This window comes from Hypanus sabinus, chromosome 30, assembly GCF_030144855.1.
Source record: "Hypanus sabinus isolate sHypSab1 chromosome 30, sHypSab1.hap1, whole genome shotgun sequence".
NCBI lineage: Eukaryota > Metazoa > Chordata > Chondrichthyes > Myliobatiformes > Dasyatidae > Hypanus > Hypanus sabinus.
Window position 1 is genome coordinate 39,867,494 of NC_082735.1, and position 17,327 is coordinate 39,884,820.

At 38.4% G+C, this 17,327-nt stretch overlaps 1 protein-coding gene across 10 annotated transcripts in view; it reads right to left on the reverse strand.

The window, feature by feature from the left end:
• LOC132383599 (phosphatase and actin regulator 4-like) overlaps nt 1-17,327 on the reverse strand; it is a 300,611-nt gene that overhangs the window by 31,375 nt on the left and 251,909 nt on the right. For 9 of the 10 annotated variants that reach the window (XM_059954780.1, XM_059954782.1, XM_059954785.1 and 6 more), the window contains one exon: nt 4,756-4,836. The exons of the other annotated variant lie outside the window; for it this stretch is intronic. In XM_059954780.1, the coding sequence (XP_059810763.1) occupies nt 4,756-4,836 (81 nt within the window). The remainder of the gene's footprint in view (nt 1-4,755; nt 4,837-17,327) is intronic. 10 annotated transcript variants of the gene reach the window in all.

The window sequence follows — 17,327 nt, forward strand, 5'->3', positions numbered from 1 at the left end:
CAGAAAGAAAAAAATAAAATAGAAATAAGCGATAAATATCAAAAACATGAGATGGAGATTCCTTTAAAGTGAGTCCATAGGTTTTGGGAACGTTTCAGAGATGGGGTGAACAAAATTAAGCAAATATCCACTCTGGTTCAAGAGCCTTATGGTGTGAATCCTAAGACTCCTGTACATCTTCCTGATGGCAGCAACATGAGGAGAACATGACCTGGAGAGTGGTTGTCCCTGATGATGGGTGCTACACTCCAGCGACATTATTTCATGTAGATAGAGAAGGGCTTTACCCATGATGGACTGTGCTGTATCCACAATTTTTTGTTGGATTTCCTGTTCAAGGGCATTGGCGTTTCCATACCAGGCCATGATGCAGTCAATAAACTCTTCATCACAGATATATTCAAGTTTATCAAAGTTTTAGGCTTATGGAGATTGTGGAGAAGCTGTTACCAATCTGAACTGACTTGAGGTGTGCAAGTGATGAAACACTAGATGCAGCGTAAAAATAACTGCCCCCTCTAGTACTTTACACATGTTTACAGTCTACTGGAAATAATTTCTAGCCTATTTATGCTGTAATGGTCCACTTAAAGATTGCCACAAACTATATACAAATAAATTGATAAAATAGATCATGTTAAAGCTTATTTTGCATAAAATAAATTTTCAGGGTGAGTTTACCAAGTTTGCAAAATATTTACTTACTTCAAAATCCTAGTTTCTGACCCAATTTTATTTTAAAAGATTAATGTCTCTTTTGTGAATACACTAGCTAGATATGACAGATCCTGTCACTTCTAAAATTATACATTTTGAAAATGCAAGGGGTTAGGTTGGTATGTTGATACACTTCGCTTATTAAGAAAATACTCAGAATGACAGCAGTCACAAAAATCCCATTAAGAGCAGAAAATTACATGTCAAAACTACTTAAGATGCTTTGTGAGCATCGAGATCCTTTTCTGAATTATTTTTACCGGTAACTTCTTTTTTGTGTTAAAATCATATAAAAAATCTATACTTTAAATTAATACAAGCCCCTAAACACAAGTTCTTCAGAAGCTTAATATACAGAATCTATCCATCCGCCACAGTCAAAATCCTGAACTCTCTCTCTAACAGCATTGTGGGTGTATCCACACAGGTTTAAAAAGGTCGGTCAACTCCTGGATAACTTGGGTAATTACTCATCCTGTGAATCTGCACCCCTTAAATGAATTAAAACAATGGACAAATTGATAAGGGTAACACACACAAAATGAAGTAACTATTAATGTGACCTAGATGAAGATCAGACCACATCTTATGAGTAATTTATGCAAAAAACAGCTAATTGCAAAGGGTTCACAAACCTTTTCTTGCAACTGTAAAATTATTGTAATCTAGTTTTTATTTTTATGTATTGCAATGTATTTCTGCAGCAAAACAACAAAATTCATGATCTAAGTGATATTAAACCTGATTCTGATTTCTTTTCTTCTAATATTGAAACCTCCATAACCAAACAACATGGTTGAAAATGAAAACTCCCACTTCGATCTACAGGTGGATGTCACCTTAGTCTTGAGCCTCAGCTTCACAGGGTGACACTGAATCATCAGCAAGAAACACATCTAGCTGGTATTCTTTAAAGAAACCTCCTAAATAAATATATTCCCTATTTCTTTCACCATCATTTACTGACATGGCTTTGGGTTAAATACACACTTCACCTCTTCCCTTTGATAGTCAGTTCCATATTCTAGCTATGCTCTGGGAAAAGGTTTTTCTCAGATTTTTGGTGGACGTAATGACTTTGGATTCACACAACGATTATATTCACCCTATCAAGAACCATCATAATTTTCAAGAACTCTGTGAAGTAACTTCCAGTTAAGATGGCACTACTGAACATGTGTGACAGCTTCTGGAGGTCAAAAAGATGAGAAATACAACTAAAAACAAACTTAAAAATACCTTTCCTGTGGTAAGTTGTGATAAATTATTGTGCAGATAGCAAAGGGACAATCATTGGTGAGGCAATTTCATGGGATGTGCCTAGTTTATGAAGTGTTGCAGAACCGTTGCAGGTGGAGTTTCGATGCTTGTTCAACTGGCCCAGGGTGCAAGGCTGGGTCGCTCTGGGCACAGAAAGAAGTGGGGTCCAGGGTGGAGAAGATCTAATGCTTGTTCAACTGGCCCAGGTGTGAGGTTGGAATGTTCTAGGTCCTGAGATGATCTAAAGAGCTTGAAAGTGGGTTCAGGCTGGATGACAGAATCTGGGCCCAGAGCGAGTCACTGGGCAGTGAGGTCTAGGCCCGGAGCCTTTTGCTGCAGCTGAATCAGTCTTAGTGTGAGGTACGATTCACTGTTTAGACAATTTAAACACTGGTTAATATAGGGGGCGAGAGTTGATTTAGATCACATTCCGTGACCTTCACTTCTCTCTCCAAGGCACCAGAGTCTTTTGCTGTTCCATCATTGGGTCAATTCAAACACTGGCCCAGATAGACTAAAATGATAGGGTGTCAGATAGGATGAGGGCTGATTTCACTCATTCTCCATGATGGTCACTCCTCTCTCAATGGTGCTACAGCTATAAAGACTGTCCTGGCTGCTGTGCTCCATGCACACTAATATGATGAGCTAATAAGCAAACACAAGGAAATCTGCAGATGCTAGAAATTCAAGCAACACACACAAAATGCTGGTGGAACGCAGCAGGCCAGGCAACATCTATAAGAAGTACCGTTGACGTTTCGGGCCGAGACCCTTCGTCAGGACTAATAAGTGAGGCTTTGCTCCTACTCCGGACTGCTCCAGTGTCTGAGTTTGAGGACTCAATTTTGGTTTGGAATGATGCTGTTTCTCGCTTCAATTGTTTGCACTATTTTAATCTGTTTTCTTTCTCTTGCACATTGAGTGTTGGTCTTTTATTTTTCTTTAATTGGGTTGTTTCATGTTTCTTGCTTTGTGGCTACCTGTGAGCAAGCAAATCTCAAGGTTGTATAATTAATAGATTCTTTGAAAATTAATGAATCTTGAAAGCATTTGGGATGCTCATCTCATGTTTTCATTTTGATATAAAGCTGTTGGCCTTTATAGAAAAAAATGTGCAACCTGAAAGTGTCAAAATTCAATGTTGGAATAATGGGTTCAGAAATTTTCAGAATAGAAGCTGCCATGAGGCCATTTTTGTCTGTGCTCTTTCTTTCAAACAACATTCACTTGAACTGAGTGTTGGTGAAACTAAAATCTGTCATTCCTTCAGACGGAGGATTACAGATTCAACCTGTGAAGAATTTCTAATCTGCCCGAGGCCTTTGCATCATATGCACTGGTAGAAACAGATTCTGCCGACTAAAGCCACTCAACACTTCAAACATCTCTGAGGTTTCCCCCTTTGCTTTAATGAAAGACAAGAGAAAGGATCTGCAGATGCTGGAAATCCAAGCACAGAATGCTGGAGGAACTCAGCAGGCCAGGCAGCATCTATAGAAAAGATTACAGTTGGCGTTTTGGGCTAAGGCTCTTCAGCATGGCACATCTCAGCTGAAAATGTTGACTGTACTCTTTTCTATAGATGCTGCCTGGCCTGCTGAGTTCCTCCAGCATTTTGTGTGTGTCATTTACACACAAAACTCTCTGCTGTCATCCAGTCCACATACTGTAGATACTCTGTGTAAATAACCTGGTCACTGATCAACCCATCAATTTTTCATCTTTTGTTGCTGCTGTATCACATATTTATGTGACTTCTATTTTATTATAATAGTGCCAATAACATTATACCGTCTTACATAAACGTGCACTTCGCATTTTACGTCAACCTGTTAATCTTCAGGTCATGACTTGTGCTAATATTATATTGTGACTATACTTGCTGGATCATAACCCTATGTGCTGTGTGTGACTAAACTGTATGTACTGTGTTTTGCACTTTGGCCCCAGAGGAATGATGTTTTGTTGAGCTGTTTAAATGTGTATGGTTGAATGGCAATAAACTTGAACTCAAGCCCCAGAGGTTCTCATGATAACAAGTAAGGTTAAGAAATCTAACAGAAGTGCTCAGTGCTGAGGAGCTTTGAAGAAGAAAGATTTTAGGTACTGTGTAAAACACCTTCCACCTACTTCAATGAACCCCACCATAATTTATTAATCCATCCACTTTCATATCTGTATCTGGATTGGCCTGAATCAGATTAATGTCAACCATACCAAATTCCACATTTTAACCAGCCCCTGAAAGCCACTTTTCCCAGAACCAAGCTGACACTTCAACAGAAGAAAATATCACACTAAAGCATTGGCTTGAGCTTATTTGATTTGGGTTATTGGCTGATTCGTAGTAATCATCCTGACTGAAAGTTTGAAGTGTGAAAGCACGAGCATACCTGTTAAAGGAACTGCAACTATGGTTGTCACCAGGTGTAGATAGTTACAAACTGCACATACTTTGTGGTTTACCCACATATAAAATTCATTCATCTGTTGCGTTTCATTTACTGCCCTCAACTTATCTGATGTCACTGACGAATGTATAGCAGTGTTGGTGTGAGAAAGTTTACAAATCTTGGCCCATATACCTGCCCAACTCTACAATGAGCTGGGTACTTTTTGCAGATTAAGAAATGTCCTCAAGTCAAACACTATTTTAATTAAATAGATCCTGGTGACAACACCACATCAAGATATTCCTCAAAGGATTTAATAGGAAGAAGGGATCCAACTTCATGATTTGATTAAATCTCTGATCACTGCACACATCATACTTGCCTTGTTCAGGAATCTCTTTCAACACTCCCTTCTTAACCAGTTCAGCTCTGCTCTGTCTCACAGACAATTTCCTGTCCAAAACTGCAATTATAAAAACATTACTGTCAACAGGCTATCAAATAAATGCTTTTCCAGAAATTTCCTCATGAAACACAGATTATTGCTCTAGTTCACAAACAGAAGAATAACTTCAAAAATTAACGGATTTCTACTCAAGTTATACACAGTACAGTGCAAGTCTTAGGCACACGCATATATATCTAGGGTGCCCAAGACTTTTGCACAGTACTGTAGTAATTTTATGTGTTGCACTGCACTGCTGCTGGAAAAAAACTTCATGGCATGTCAGAGATGACAAACTTGATTCTGATAATGGGTCTTTATTGTGGACTGAGAGTGGGAATTGAGCAGGGAGAGGGGAATCATGGTTGGGAAAAGAGGAAGGGAGAGGGGAGGGAGCAAGAAGCAACAGAGACATTCTGTAATGATCAATCCACCAATTGTTTGGCATAAAATGACTTTGTCTGGTGGTCTCAGGGCTGGGTGTGTCTTCACCTGCATCAACCCAACCCTGGCACTCCTCTCTGCCACCTGTCCCACACACCTAGAATGTCACTCCATCATCTCATTTCCAATATCCCTTGCTCCTGCCAGATTTACAAATTCTCTCTCCACTTCACATTGACAGATACAGTACTGTGCAAAAGTCATAGGCACCTTAGCCATACATGTGTGCCTGTGACTTTTGCACAGTATTGTAGGTCATGGAACATCCTACCAGCAAATACTATGGAAACTTAGACCACCACATGCTGAAGCATCATCGAAACATAAATACAGCAGATTCCGGTTAAATGAGCCATTGGTTAATCGGGCAGCACTTCTTTGGGACAACTCTTAAAGAACAAAAACTGAGAAAATAGCCGTGATTCCCTTCATTTATTTTGGACTGTATGTCACTTAACTGGGATAGGAAACTGTTACTGAACAGTTTCTAAGTAGCACCAGTTGCATGCACTTGTTTGGCCATTAGACATTACGCTGTGCTTACAATGAACTGTTTTTAATAGTGTCAGTTGTATGTGTTTGCGTTCCAAAAGCCATGATTTTTGGCATTAATAGTTGGTGAGAAATAAGCAGGAAGACGATTCAGAACCGTTCCGTTCACTGTGGTTTCAAGCATCTGGCCTAGAGTTCTCAGAAAAAGGCTGGGAGAGAAAATGAAATTATTTTAGTACTTCAACAAGTTAGGATCTATTAAGGATTTGAAGGTATCAACAATCATCTTGAATGTCACAATGAAAATGAAGATTAGGAGGATGCAATCATTGAAAGCATTGTATGAAGGGAGTCCATTATCTGTACTAGGTGTCTGTGTTCACTTTATTCATTTAGTCAATCAAAAGAGCACAGCAGTGTACACTGGATAAATTCCTCTGTTGATAAATATTAGGAACTAATGCAGTTTTATAGTACTGGTAACACCTTAATTTATTCTGTATTTCATTTAAATGCATAATTTGTTACTCAGTTAAATGGTAGTTTGTCTTTTTAATACCTTTTTACCCATTTCTCTGAAACTTCAACTAATTAGACTAAGATGCTTAATTGGACCAAAATGTACCGGCCCTGATGTGTCACAATTAACTGGAATCCATTGTGTTCATCAGGAAGTACTAGCAAAGGATTAAGTGGACTGGTTTTTCACTGAGTTAATACAAGCATAACGGGTCAATGGATCCTTGACATAATGAAATCCTTTCAAGCTACCTTACCAAGGAGCTCTGCATATCCTTAATAGTGCAAGGCACCCATACTGATGGGTTATTGTTCATAAAACTGTCAGAGCTTCAACGTTCAAAGCAAGTTCATTATCAAAGTACGTATACATCACCATATGCACCCTTTGTTGTGTATTAATATTTTAGTAATATTTGAGTAATATTGAAAATATATTGATTAACCAGTTTGGTTTATCTAAGTAATTCATTATAGATTATCTGTAAAAATAAGTGAATCGCATACATCACAACACCACCATGTGACATGCACATGCCTTGCCTTAAGTAAAAGTAGCACACAACTTAGCTACAAACTCTTGTTTTCCTTTCAATTTTTTTTATGTTTTGAAGTTACAAAACATAACCTTGAGATTCATTTTTTGGGCAGGCATTTACAGAAATATAATATAATCTAAGTAAAGCAAACAGTACACAAAGACTGATAAACAACCAATATGCAAAAAACAACAAAACTGAGAACAAAAAACCCCACTGAGAATGATTTCAAAAGCCCTTAAAAGTGAGTCAGTAAGTCGCAGAATCTGTTCAATTGTGGTGAGTAAATGTATCCACGATGCTTTTGGAACCTGATAGTTTTGGGTAATAGCTGTTCCTGAACTTAGTGGTGTGAGACCAATGCCTCCTGTACCTCTGTACATCCTGTTTGTGGATAGTAGTGAGCGGAGAGCATAAACTCAGTTGTGGTGATTGTTTTCTTGCAGTAGTGCTTCAGTTAATGTACTTAGTGGCGCAGAGGGCTTTACCTGTGTGTGATGGAATGGGCTATATTCACCATTTGTGCATTTTGCCACACAGGAATAAATTTCCTATAAAGAAGTGCTTCAGCTAAAGCACTTCAAATGCTGATGGAGGCAGTCACTGACTGGAAACTGCACCATTCACTTTCTGCTCACAATGGAATAGCTTTTAAAGAGCTGACATACACAATGAGTTATGATCTATAGGTCATAAACATCTTACAACAATAGAGTGCTCTCTTTTTTCCTTTCCTACTTTCAAGTGTGTTTTGGTTGAAGCCGAGCTTCAGCTTTTACAGTGTGAGAATATTTTACTTTCAATTGCACATATTGTATCACAAACACTTGTCTAATAGTTGGTACAAACACTTCTTAGATGGACCACCAAATTAAATTAAGCAGTCTTTTTTCCAGTGAGCATGAGCCTGTATTATTTACCATATATTCAGAAAATTTCATCTTCACCTTTTTTTTGAGGTGTATTCAAAATGTAATTGTTTTAGTTAAAAAGGGAGATTTACCATGTCAAATTAATAACTAGCCAATTCAAATCAGCCCTTAATTGCCTATCGTGAATTGACAATAGATTAATTGGGAGCTTTTAAAAAAATATGTAATGCGATTTTGATTTGCAACTTGAACAGCTGCATTAATGGCTTATCTGGTGAAATAAGAACATAAAACAATTACATTAACAAATGGCCTTCCTTTCACCATATGTTATTGGGAATTGTGGATTAGTGAGCGGGATCATGCTGTTCCAGGAACAGCTCTAATGGAAAGCTGTAAAACATTCTGTAGTGCTGAACCACTCAGAATTCTGGTAGCTCAACTCTGACCAAGTGATTACTCTGACACAACTAATTTCTCAGCCCCTTGGGGACAAGAATACAGAAGACAATAAAGATAAAAAAATACATTGCCATTGCTAATCAGAAATCCTTGAATTTCACTGAGGTCAATTTCAGCCATTTGACCTTGTGATGCAGGCCGTCTCACATCATTTGGAAATGCACATGCAGAACAGTCACTTGTATGATGTGCCTGGGACATCTGATCACTCAGGCAAACAACAGTTCATAACAATTTACTTACTTAGAGATAGTGTAGAATACACCCTTCCAGCCCTTCAACCCACGCAACTCCGATTTAACCCTAACCTGATTATCACAGGACAATTTACAATGACCAATTAACCTATGCAGTATGACTTTGGGATTGTGGAACAAATCCTGAACACCCAAGGAAAACTCAAGCATGGGGAGGACATACAAGAACTCCTTAAAGAGAATGCCCTCTGTTGCGGCAACACCTGAGGTGAAGCACTCCCAGGTATGATGTTGTCATTAGATGCAAGATATTTCACTGATTTTACTAGGATTGAGGAGCATTGATCAAGGGGAGCCTAATCTTACCACCCACATTAAAAGGTTTGTTTTAAATTCCAACATCTTCATAACACGTGTTCTGAACAGCAACAATGAAATTATTTCAATGGAAGTGGTACATCAATATTTCTGGGGTGAAAAAGCATTATACCTCATCCCAATATTATCTATTCAAACCTCCTAGATGACAGGTCTGTATATCCATAAATCAAACACTCCACATTCAGTTATGGGAATGAGGAATATGCAATGTGCAAACACCCACAAAAGGCAAACCAAAATCACTGAGTTTAGTAGAAGCCAAGGAAACAAGAAAATTGTGTTAAACCAAGTCAAATAGTTTATCTTGTGTGCAGATAATACTAAGATAGGTGGTGGTGTGGATAATGAAGTAGGTTTTCAAAGCTTGCAGAGAGATTTAGGCCAGTTAGAAGAGTGGGCTGAAAGATGGCAGATGGAGTTTAATGCTGATAAGTGTGAGGTGCTACATTTTGGTAGGACTAAACAAAATAGGACATACATGGTAAATGGTAGGGCATTGAGGAATGCAGAGGAACAGAGAGATCTAGGAATAACAGTGCATAGTTCCCTGAAGGTGGAGTCTCATGTAGATAGGGTGGTGAAGAAGGCTTTTGGAACACTGGCCTTTATAAATCAAAGCATTGAGTACGGAAGTTGGGATGTAATGTTAAAATTGTACAAGGCATTGGTAAGGCCAAATTTGGAATATTGTGTGCAGTTCTGGTCAGCGAATTATAGGAAAGATATCAATAAATTAGAGAGAGTGCAGAGTCGATTTACTATGATGTTACCTGGGTTTCAGCACTTAAGTTACAGAGAAAGGTTGAACAAGTTAGGTCTCTATTCATTGGAGCGTAGAAGGTTGAGGGGGGATTTGATCAAGGTATTTATAATTTTGAGAGGGATAGATAGGGTTGACGTGAATAGGCTGTTTCCATTGAGAGTAGGGGAGATTCAAACGAGAGGACATGATTTGAGAGTTAGGGGGCAGAAGTTTAGGGGTAACACGAGGGGTAACTTTACTCAGAGAGTGGTAGCTGTGTGGAACGAGCTTCCAGTAGAAATGGTAGAGGCAGGTTCGATTTTGTCATTTAAAAAAAAATTGGATAGGTATATGGACAGGAAAGGAATGGAGGGTTATGGGCTGAGTACAGGTAGGTGGGACTAGGCGGGACTAGGTGAGAGTAAGCATTCGGCACAGACTAGAAGGGCCGAAATAGCCTATTTCCGTGCTGTAATTGTTATATTATACCTTCTAAGTAAACTATTATCTTCAATCTCTAATTTTGTTTGTTCAATTGTGGTGCTAAGTATAACTAGTAAAACTAAATACAACTATATTTCACTTCAGCAGTTACCCCTTTGATTTCAATTAAGTGTTAATTGTATTTTATACACACTTTCCACCTCCAGCTCCAATAGAAAACGTTGATCCAAAAGACAATTAAATTTCAAGTTTGGGATGTACAAAAGGTACAGACAGTGTTTAATCTCAATACTGAGCATGAAGGATAAATCTATTCTGAACTGCAGAATTCTTGAAACCAAGAGGCAGTGTTTTGGTGAATTCTGCAGGACTACATTATTGGAACAAGACGTGGCAAGGACAATTCCCATTCTCCCCACTGGAGTTAAGGAGAGAAGAGCCAGGCATTCCTATTTATATTTAGTGCCATTTGGAAATCAGTTATGACCTGGCTGTGATGCATTATATGCCAGCAACAACCTTCAAGATGAGAGGCAAAGAGGGAAACAATTTTTCAGTTTTGATATTCATTAGGGATGGAGTGTGCAAGAAACAAATGAGGATAATGTTTCTTTGGGGTTGTAATGTAACATGATAGATTCAATCCTCCCTGCTACCATATAACAGCAGACTCTGGCACTTGGAAACAAGCAAAGTACAAGGCCCTCCCTAAGAGAAATGCTGATATAGAAAGATCAAAAGCAACAGCAATCCTCTTCATTGGCATGCACTCCTTAACCTTAAGCAACTACTCCTTATTCTACCGGAATACTCTGGAGCAATGTACATCTTGAGATGAAAGGAAAAGGAAGTGCTTGCCAGGGCTGCTTTGACAACATCTCATACCTGCAATCTCTAACACCCAAAATGATATGGACATTATGTCTTAAAGATGACCAAATTCTAACATCACCTGGAAAATTATCATTATTTTCATAACATCATTTAGTTCAAATCTTGAATTTTTCATGTAAGTGTGGTTTCATTAGATGATCTACCATTAAGTTCCCAACAGCAATTAGGACGGGCCATAAATGCTTACCTTGCTGATGGTGCCCTTATCAATGAATGAGGGCAGTAATACAAGCATTTCAATATTCATCTTTCCCACCTGACAGTGCTACCTTCTGTCACTGCAAGGGATCCTCAGCAGAGGCATGAAACACAAAAGTGATTTTTATAGACAATATCAAAGGAATTCTAGGACTACTGTAAATTCGTAATTTCCTGAGACAATGAAGCAAACTTTGAGACAACAGAAATGCATAGATAGTCAGCGCAGGAAGAGAGTTTCTACTGCTGAGTGGTCCAAAACTATAGGTCATAGTTTCCAATAGGATAAGGTGCTGGGAACTGAAAAGGAGAAAATGGGATAGAGTGGCAAGCCTGTGAAATTCTCTACCAGACGTGGTGGAAACCGAGTTATTAAATACACAACAGGAAGGACGTAGATATCTGGTCACAAAAGACAAATGATATGGGGAAAAGCAAGAATATGGAACTGAAACAGATTCTCAGCCATGAACGTGCTGAGCATGGTCTGCTCCTGTTCCTGTGTTCCCTTAGTCATTTTGAAATGTTTATATTATGCTGAGTATTCTTGCTGACAGTTTTAAATGCAATTTAAAGCAACTTCAATAATATTTATAATGGAACTTTGTTTCTTAAAAAAACTAATTTGGTTTTCAATTTTGTTGTGAAAACATGAGCTTAGAGGAAAATGAGAAATAAATACAGATGTCTGGAACATAAAGAACAGACATGAAAGTGCACAACATCCAACCTTCATGCCTCATACAAATTAATACATTATGTATGATATATTACACTCAAATGCATTAATTTCTAATGCATGGGAGGATACAATTACCTTGCTCTTAATCTTTCTATCTCTGCTACTCATTCTGAAGCTCTTATTACAAATGGAACACGGAATCTGTGGATTTCCACAACTCCAATATTCCCATCTTTAGAACAAACAGACATTTAAAAGTGGGAAACTACACACCAGATAGCTTAACATACATTGTTGGCAAAATGCTAGATTTTATAAAAAAATATTTTTTACTATCCATGTTAAAAACCCAGAGGAGAGGGTAGAATTAAGTTATTCAAGTTTGCTGATGACATCAAATAAGATGGCAGGACATAATGTGATGAGAATACCTGGACACTTATTCAGGATACATAGGTTGAATGAGTGGGTGAAAATTTGGTAAATGGAGTTCAGTGAGAGAGATCATGCACTTTGTTAGCAGGAATCAAATGTCTAATTGGAGAGAGATTCCATGTAATTGAAGTACGGAGAGATCTAGATGTTCTTCAGCATGTAACACAAAATGCAAGTACAGTAGCTAGGAAGCCAAATGGTATATTGCTCTTTATTGCAAGGAGGGAGGTTGGAATTTAGACAAACTATTACATTCCCCGTGCATTGGCAAGGCTGCACACCTTATATAAGAAAGAATTTGCTAGCATTGGAGCTGGGCCAAAATAAATTAATTGGTCTAATTGCTCATGAGAAGGTTATCCTAACATTGATACTCCATAGAGGGTTATCCTAAAAGGATTATCCTATCACAGATGGCTTAAAAAAGTTAAATATGTATTCTTTGGTGGTTATAAGGGATAATTTTACCGAAACATCAAAGATGCCAAGGAAACATGACAACATAGATGTTGAGATATTTCGTCAGCAGGAGTCCTGATGAAGGGATCCTGGTTACGAGATAAGGTGCTTTTGTTTCAAACTGAGGTGTGTAAGAATTTCTTTTTTTACCAAGAGTAGTAAATCTTTTGTATTTTCTATCCTGGAGATAAAATAGGGAAGGTATTTAAAAACAAGGTAGGCAACTTTTTGAAAGATCCTAGAATTGAGAGTGGTGAAGAAAGTTAGAGAACACAGCAAGGCCTGGTGCAGATTAGCTAGGGTCATATTCAGTTATGAGGCAGGCTTCAGTAGCCGGAGCCCGCTCCTGCTTATTCGTGCGACTTCAACTAACCATAACTACTCAAAATCTCATCTTTTCTAACCATTACAAAACTTGCTGCATTGTAGACCTTGCATGCAATTGTTAGGATATTAGTTCGGGCTCTCTTAGTTGAATGTTCATTTTAGTGTTATACCAGTGAATTAAGTACAAAATTGGAGCTTTCGACCCCAATATGGGACTGAGAAAGACTTCAAATCAGGATCTCATCTGCTTTTCATATCAACAGGCTCTTGAGGTGCTACTTTGAAACAACGGAGTTCTCCCCATCTCTCAACAGTTATACCAACTGTTGAGTGCTTGTTTTGCTTTATCCAGAACTACAGCTAGGTCATCCCAGAGCACAATGGGTTCAGTTTTTATAGATGATTATTAAATTCATTTGTCCATAAGTCAAAAAGTACAAAAATATTCAAAATGTTAATCATATCTTCACAGTCTTGTAATCAATGGCATCAAAGAAAGTCAAGACTGATAAGAACAATTACAATGGAATTCGGTTAATTGGGCTATCAGTTAATTGGTGCAGCCGCTTATTTGGGACAACTCTGAAAGAACAAAAACTGAGAAAATATCTGAGATTTCCTTCATTTACTTGGAACATATTGCTTAATTGAGACTGCTGCCAAACAGTTTCTAACTAGCACCAGTAGCATCAACTTTGTGTGGCCATTAGACAGTATACCACACTTAACAGTGAATAGTGTTAGCTGCATGTGTTTGTGTTCAAAAAGCAGTGATTTTTATCATTGATAGTTGTAGAGAAATAAGCAGTAAAATAATTCTGAATGATTTTGCTCAATGTGGTTTCAAGCATTCAGACTTAAAGATGTCAGAAACAGCCAGGAGTGAAAATGAAACCATGTCGCTCTTTACCAAGTTAGGAACAATGAAGAATTTGAAGGTATTGACAATCATCTTGAATGTTACCTTTGATCTCCACCACTCAGCCCTGACCTGTGGCTCAAAGTTGTTGTTTGCATGTGACAGCAGCCACATCAAGTACACCGCATCAACAGGCGGGCTAAAACAGGTGAGGCTAGCCAGTAGGTCTCATACCCAACTGAGATAGGGACATGCCTGTCCCAGCACGTGAAATCAGCTCCAAAGGCCTAGCAGATGAGATCTACAGCGAGACCCAACAGCCATGAAGTCTATCCTGCAACACTCCATGGAGAACGGAGGGCATGATGAGGCACAGAAGCAGTCATTGTCATCCACTCAACCAGGGAAGAACCCAGTTTGCAACAACTACTTGTCTCACTGGTCCCAGATTTCTGAGGGCAAGAGAGTGTAACTGGCCCAGCGCAATGGCTTTTCCACTTTAAAATCTCTCCTGCATAGGTTTCCTGAAATTGTCAGATACGACAGACAACCACAAGTAGTTTTTCCTTTTTCAAACCTTTCTAACTATTTCTATGAAACTTGGCTAATTGGAGCACCTGCTTAAGTTGGCCAAATTGCACTGGTCCCAATGAACCGGAATCCACTGTAGTGAGAAACTACTTCTGCTGTTTGTGTAAATGATTACATACAGTACTTAACAAAAATCTTAGGCACAGGTAAAAAAATTCTGATTTCAAAAATAATGAGAAGTTTCTAAATATCAAAAGATTTGCTATTAAGAGCAATGAAAAGTATAAAACTAAATCAAATCAATATTTGGAGTGATGACCCTTTGCCTTTAAATCTGTACTAATTCTCTTTGGTGCACTACTGTGCAGTTTTATAAGAAAATTGGCAGTAGGTTGTGATGCTGTGCTTCACTGTTGACTGCAGACACTCATCCAAGTAGCACTCTCCGGCTCTTCTACAGACAAACTGCATCCTGCTTGAGCCAAAAATTTCAATTTTTGGCTTGTTAGTCCAGAGTACTTGTTGCCATTGTTCAGCACCCCAGTCCTTGTGTTTTAGTGTGTCGGTGAGTCTCTTGGCTTTGTTTCCACTTCAGAGGAATTACTTTTTGGTAGCAACTCTTCCATGAAGACCACTTCTGACAAAACTTCTCTGGACTGCTGAGGGGGAGACTTGGGTTTCAGTGGTTTGAGAGTTCAAAGCTGATAGCAGTGCTGGACTTCTTTGATGTCAAAAGGAAGACAGTTTGATGTATCCCTCGTCTGCTGCACTCAGTTTCCATGGCTGACCACTGCATTTCCAGTCCTCCTGTTTCCTTGTGCTTCTTCAGAAGAGCTTGGACAGCACATCTTGAATCTCCTGTCTTTCATGAAATTTCTGCTTGAGAAAGACATGCTGATGAAGGATGACCACCTTGCGTTATGTTGCTATGCTAATTCTTGCCTTGCTGTAAAACTTGATTGTTTGAACAGTCTCACCTTCACTTTTTAGTTTGGCTGTCCTTCACCCAATTTGATTCATTCTACACCTGTTTTGGTTTCAATTAATCAGTTTAGTTTATTCAACTCATTATGTCATTGATCATTAGCACCTGTTTGTTATCTTTGTTTAATCATTCACTGGGCTATATAATCAAGTTTTTATTTGAAAAGCAGTCTATTACTTAATATGTTACTTTCTTTAATGAAATATAGAAAATTCTCTGTAACATATAATTTTTTGGAATTTTTTGGAAGTGTGAGGTTCTACATTTTGGCAGGAATAATCCAAATAGAACATACAGGGTAAATAGTAGGGCATTGAGGAATGCAGAGGAACAGAGAGATCTAGGAATAACAGTGCATAGTTCCCTGAAGGTGGAGTCTCATGTAAGATAGGGTGGTGAAGAAGGCTTTTGGAACACTGGCCTTTATAAATCAAAGAATTGAGTACGGAAGTTGGGATGTAATGTTAAAAATGTACAAGGCATTGGTAAGGCCAAATTTGGAATATTGTGTGCAGTTCTGGTCAGCGAATTATAGGAAAGATATCAATAAATTAGAGAGAGTGCAGAGACGATTTACTATGATGTTACCTGGGTTTCAGCACTTAAGTTACAGAGAAAGGTTGAACAAGTTAGGTCTCTATTCATTGGAGCGTAGAAGGTTGAGGGGGGATTTGATCAAGGTATTTAAAATTTTGAGAGGGATAGATAGAGTTGACGTGAATAGGCTGTTTCCATCGAGAGTAGGGGAGATTCAAACGAGAGGACATGATTTGAGAGTTGGGGGCAGAAGTTTAAGGGAAACACGAGGGGGGTATTTCTTTAGTCAGAGTGATAGCTGTGTGGAATGAACTTCCTGTAGAAGTAGTAGAGGCCAGTTCAGTTGTGTCATTTAAGGTAAAATTGGATAGGTATATGGACAGGAAAGGAGTGGAGGGTTATGGACTGAGTGTGGGTAGGTGGGACTAGGTGAGATTAAGAGTTTGGCACGGATTAGGAGGGCCGAGATGGCCTGTTTCCGTGCTGTGATTGTTATATGGTTATAAATGTTTGTAAATCTAAAATTTGCTCTTTTCTACTGACACACTAATGCAGAAGCCAAAAATTGAACATCAAAACAAAATGACGGATGCTGCCTTTTTGAGGCATCACTCCCTGAAGATGTCCCAGAATCCATGATACCGTCCCAATATATACACACACACATACATATATTAACTAAGTTTTTATTATACTGTCGCATAACAACAAATTTCACGACATACGGCAATAATATCAAACCTGATTTATATTTTAAAAAATCTAAGGTGCCTAAGACCTTTGCACAGTACTGTAAGTTGGACTTTTGAATTCATTAACATTACAGGAGCCCATTCATATGTTGGGGAAGCCTAGAAGTCAAGTGCTCTTCACCCAATGACAGCTTGTATTTAGTTCCGAGCATTATTCTTTTGATAAGATTCACAGGAATGGTGTCAAAGATGAAGATGTCCAATTACAGGAATAAAGTAGCAAGTTGGGATTGTTCTACCTGGAGTTAAGAGGTAATCCAATGTAGTTGAGAATTACAAATACTTTAGTTTTAATAGAGTACAAAATGAAAACTGTTTCAAGCAGCAGGCATATTAGGATAGCAGATTTAATACACCTAGCAGCATGACCAGAACTAATAAGAGGCAGAGTTTTTCTTTGCAGTGTTGCTTTCCATTGGATTGCATAGCACTATACGGCAGAGAAAGCAGACAATTGTTACTCTCAATAACGAACAAAATAAAATAATTAAAGGAAACTTAAAGATGACCACATGTACTGAGAGGGGGTGGTGTTAGTCGAAAAGTCTAATGAAACTAAAGAACAGAAATGGCCTCCTCAGTGCATTAACTAATTGTGTTACCTGAAGTGGTCACCTTCGCACTCATTATCCACTCTAACTATATTTTATTTCTTTTTATTAAAAGTGCACAGTGGCTGGGATACAATACCATTGGCATCTCCAATATTTTGCAGCTTGCCCTTGTAGCCAGGCTCAAGTTAGACAAGGAATGCTGGA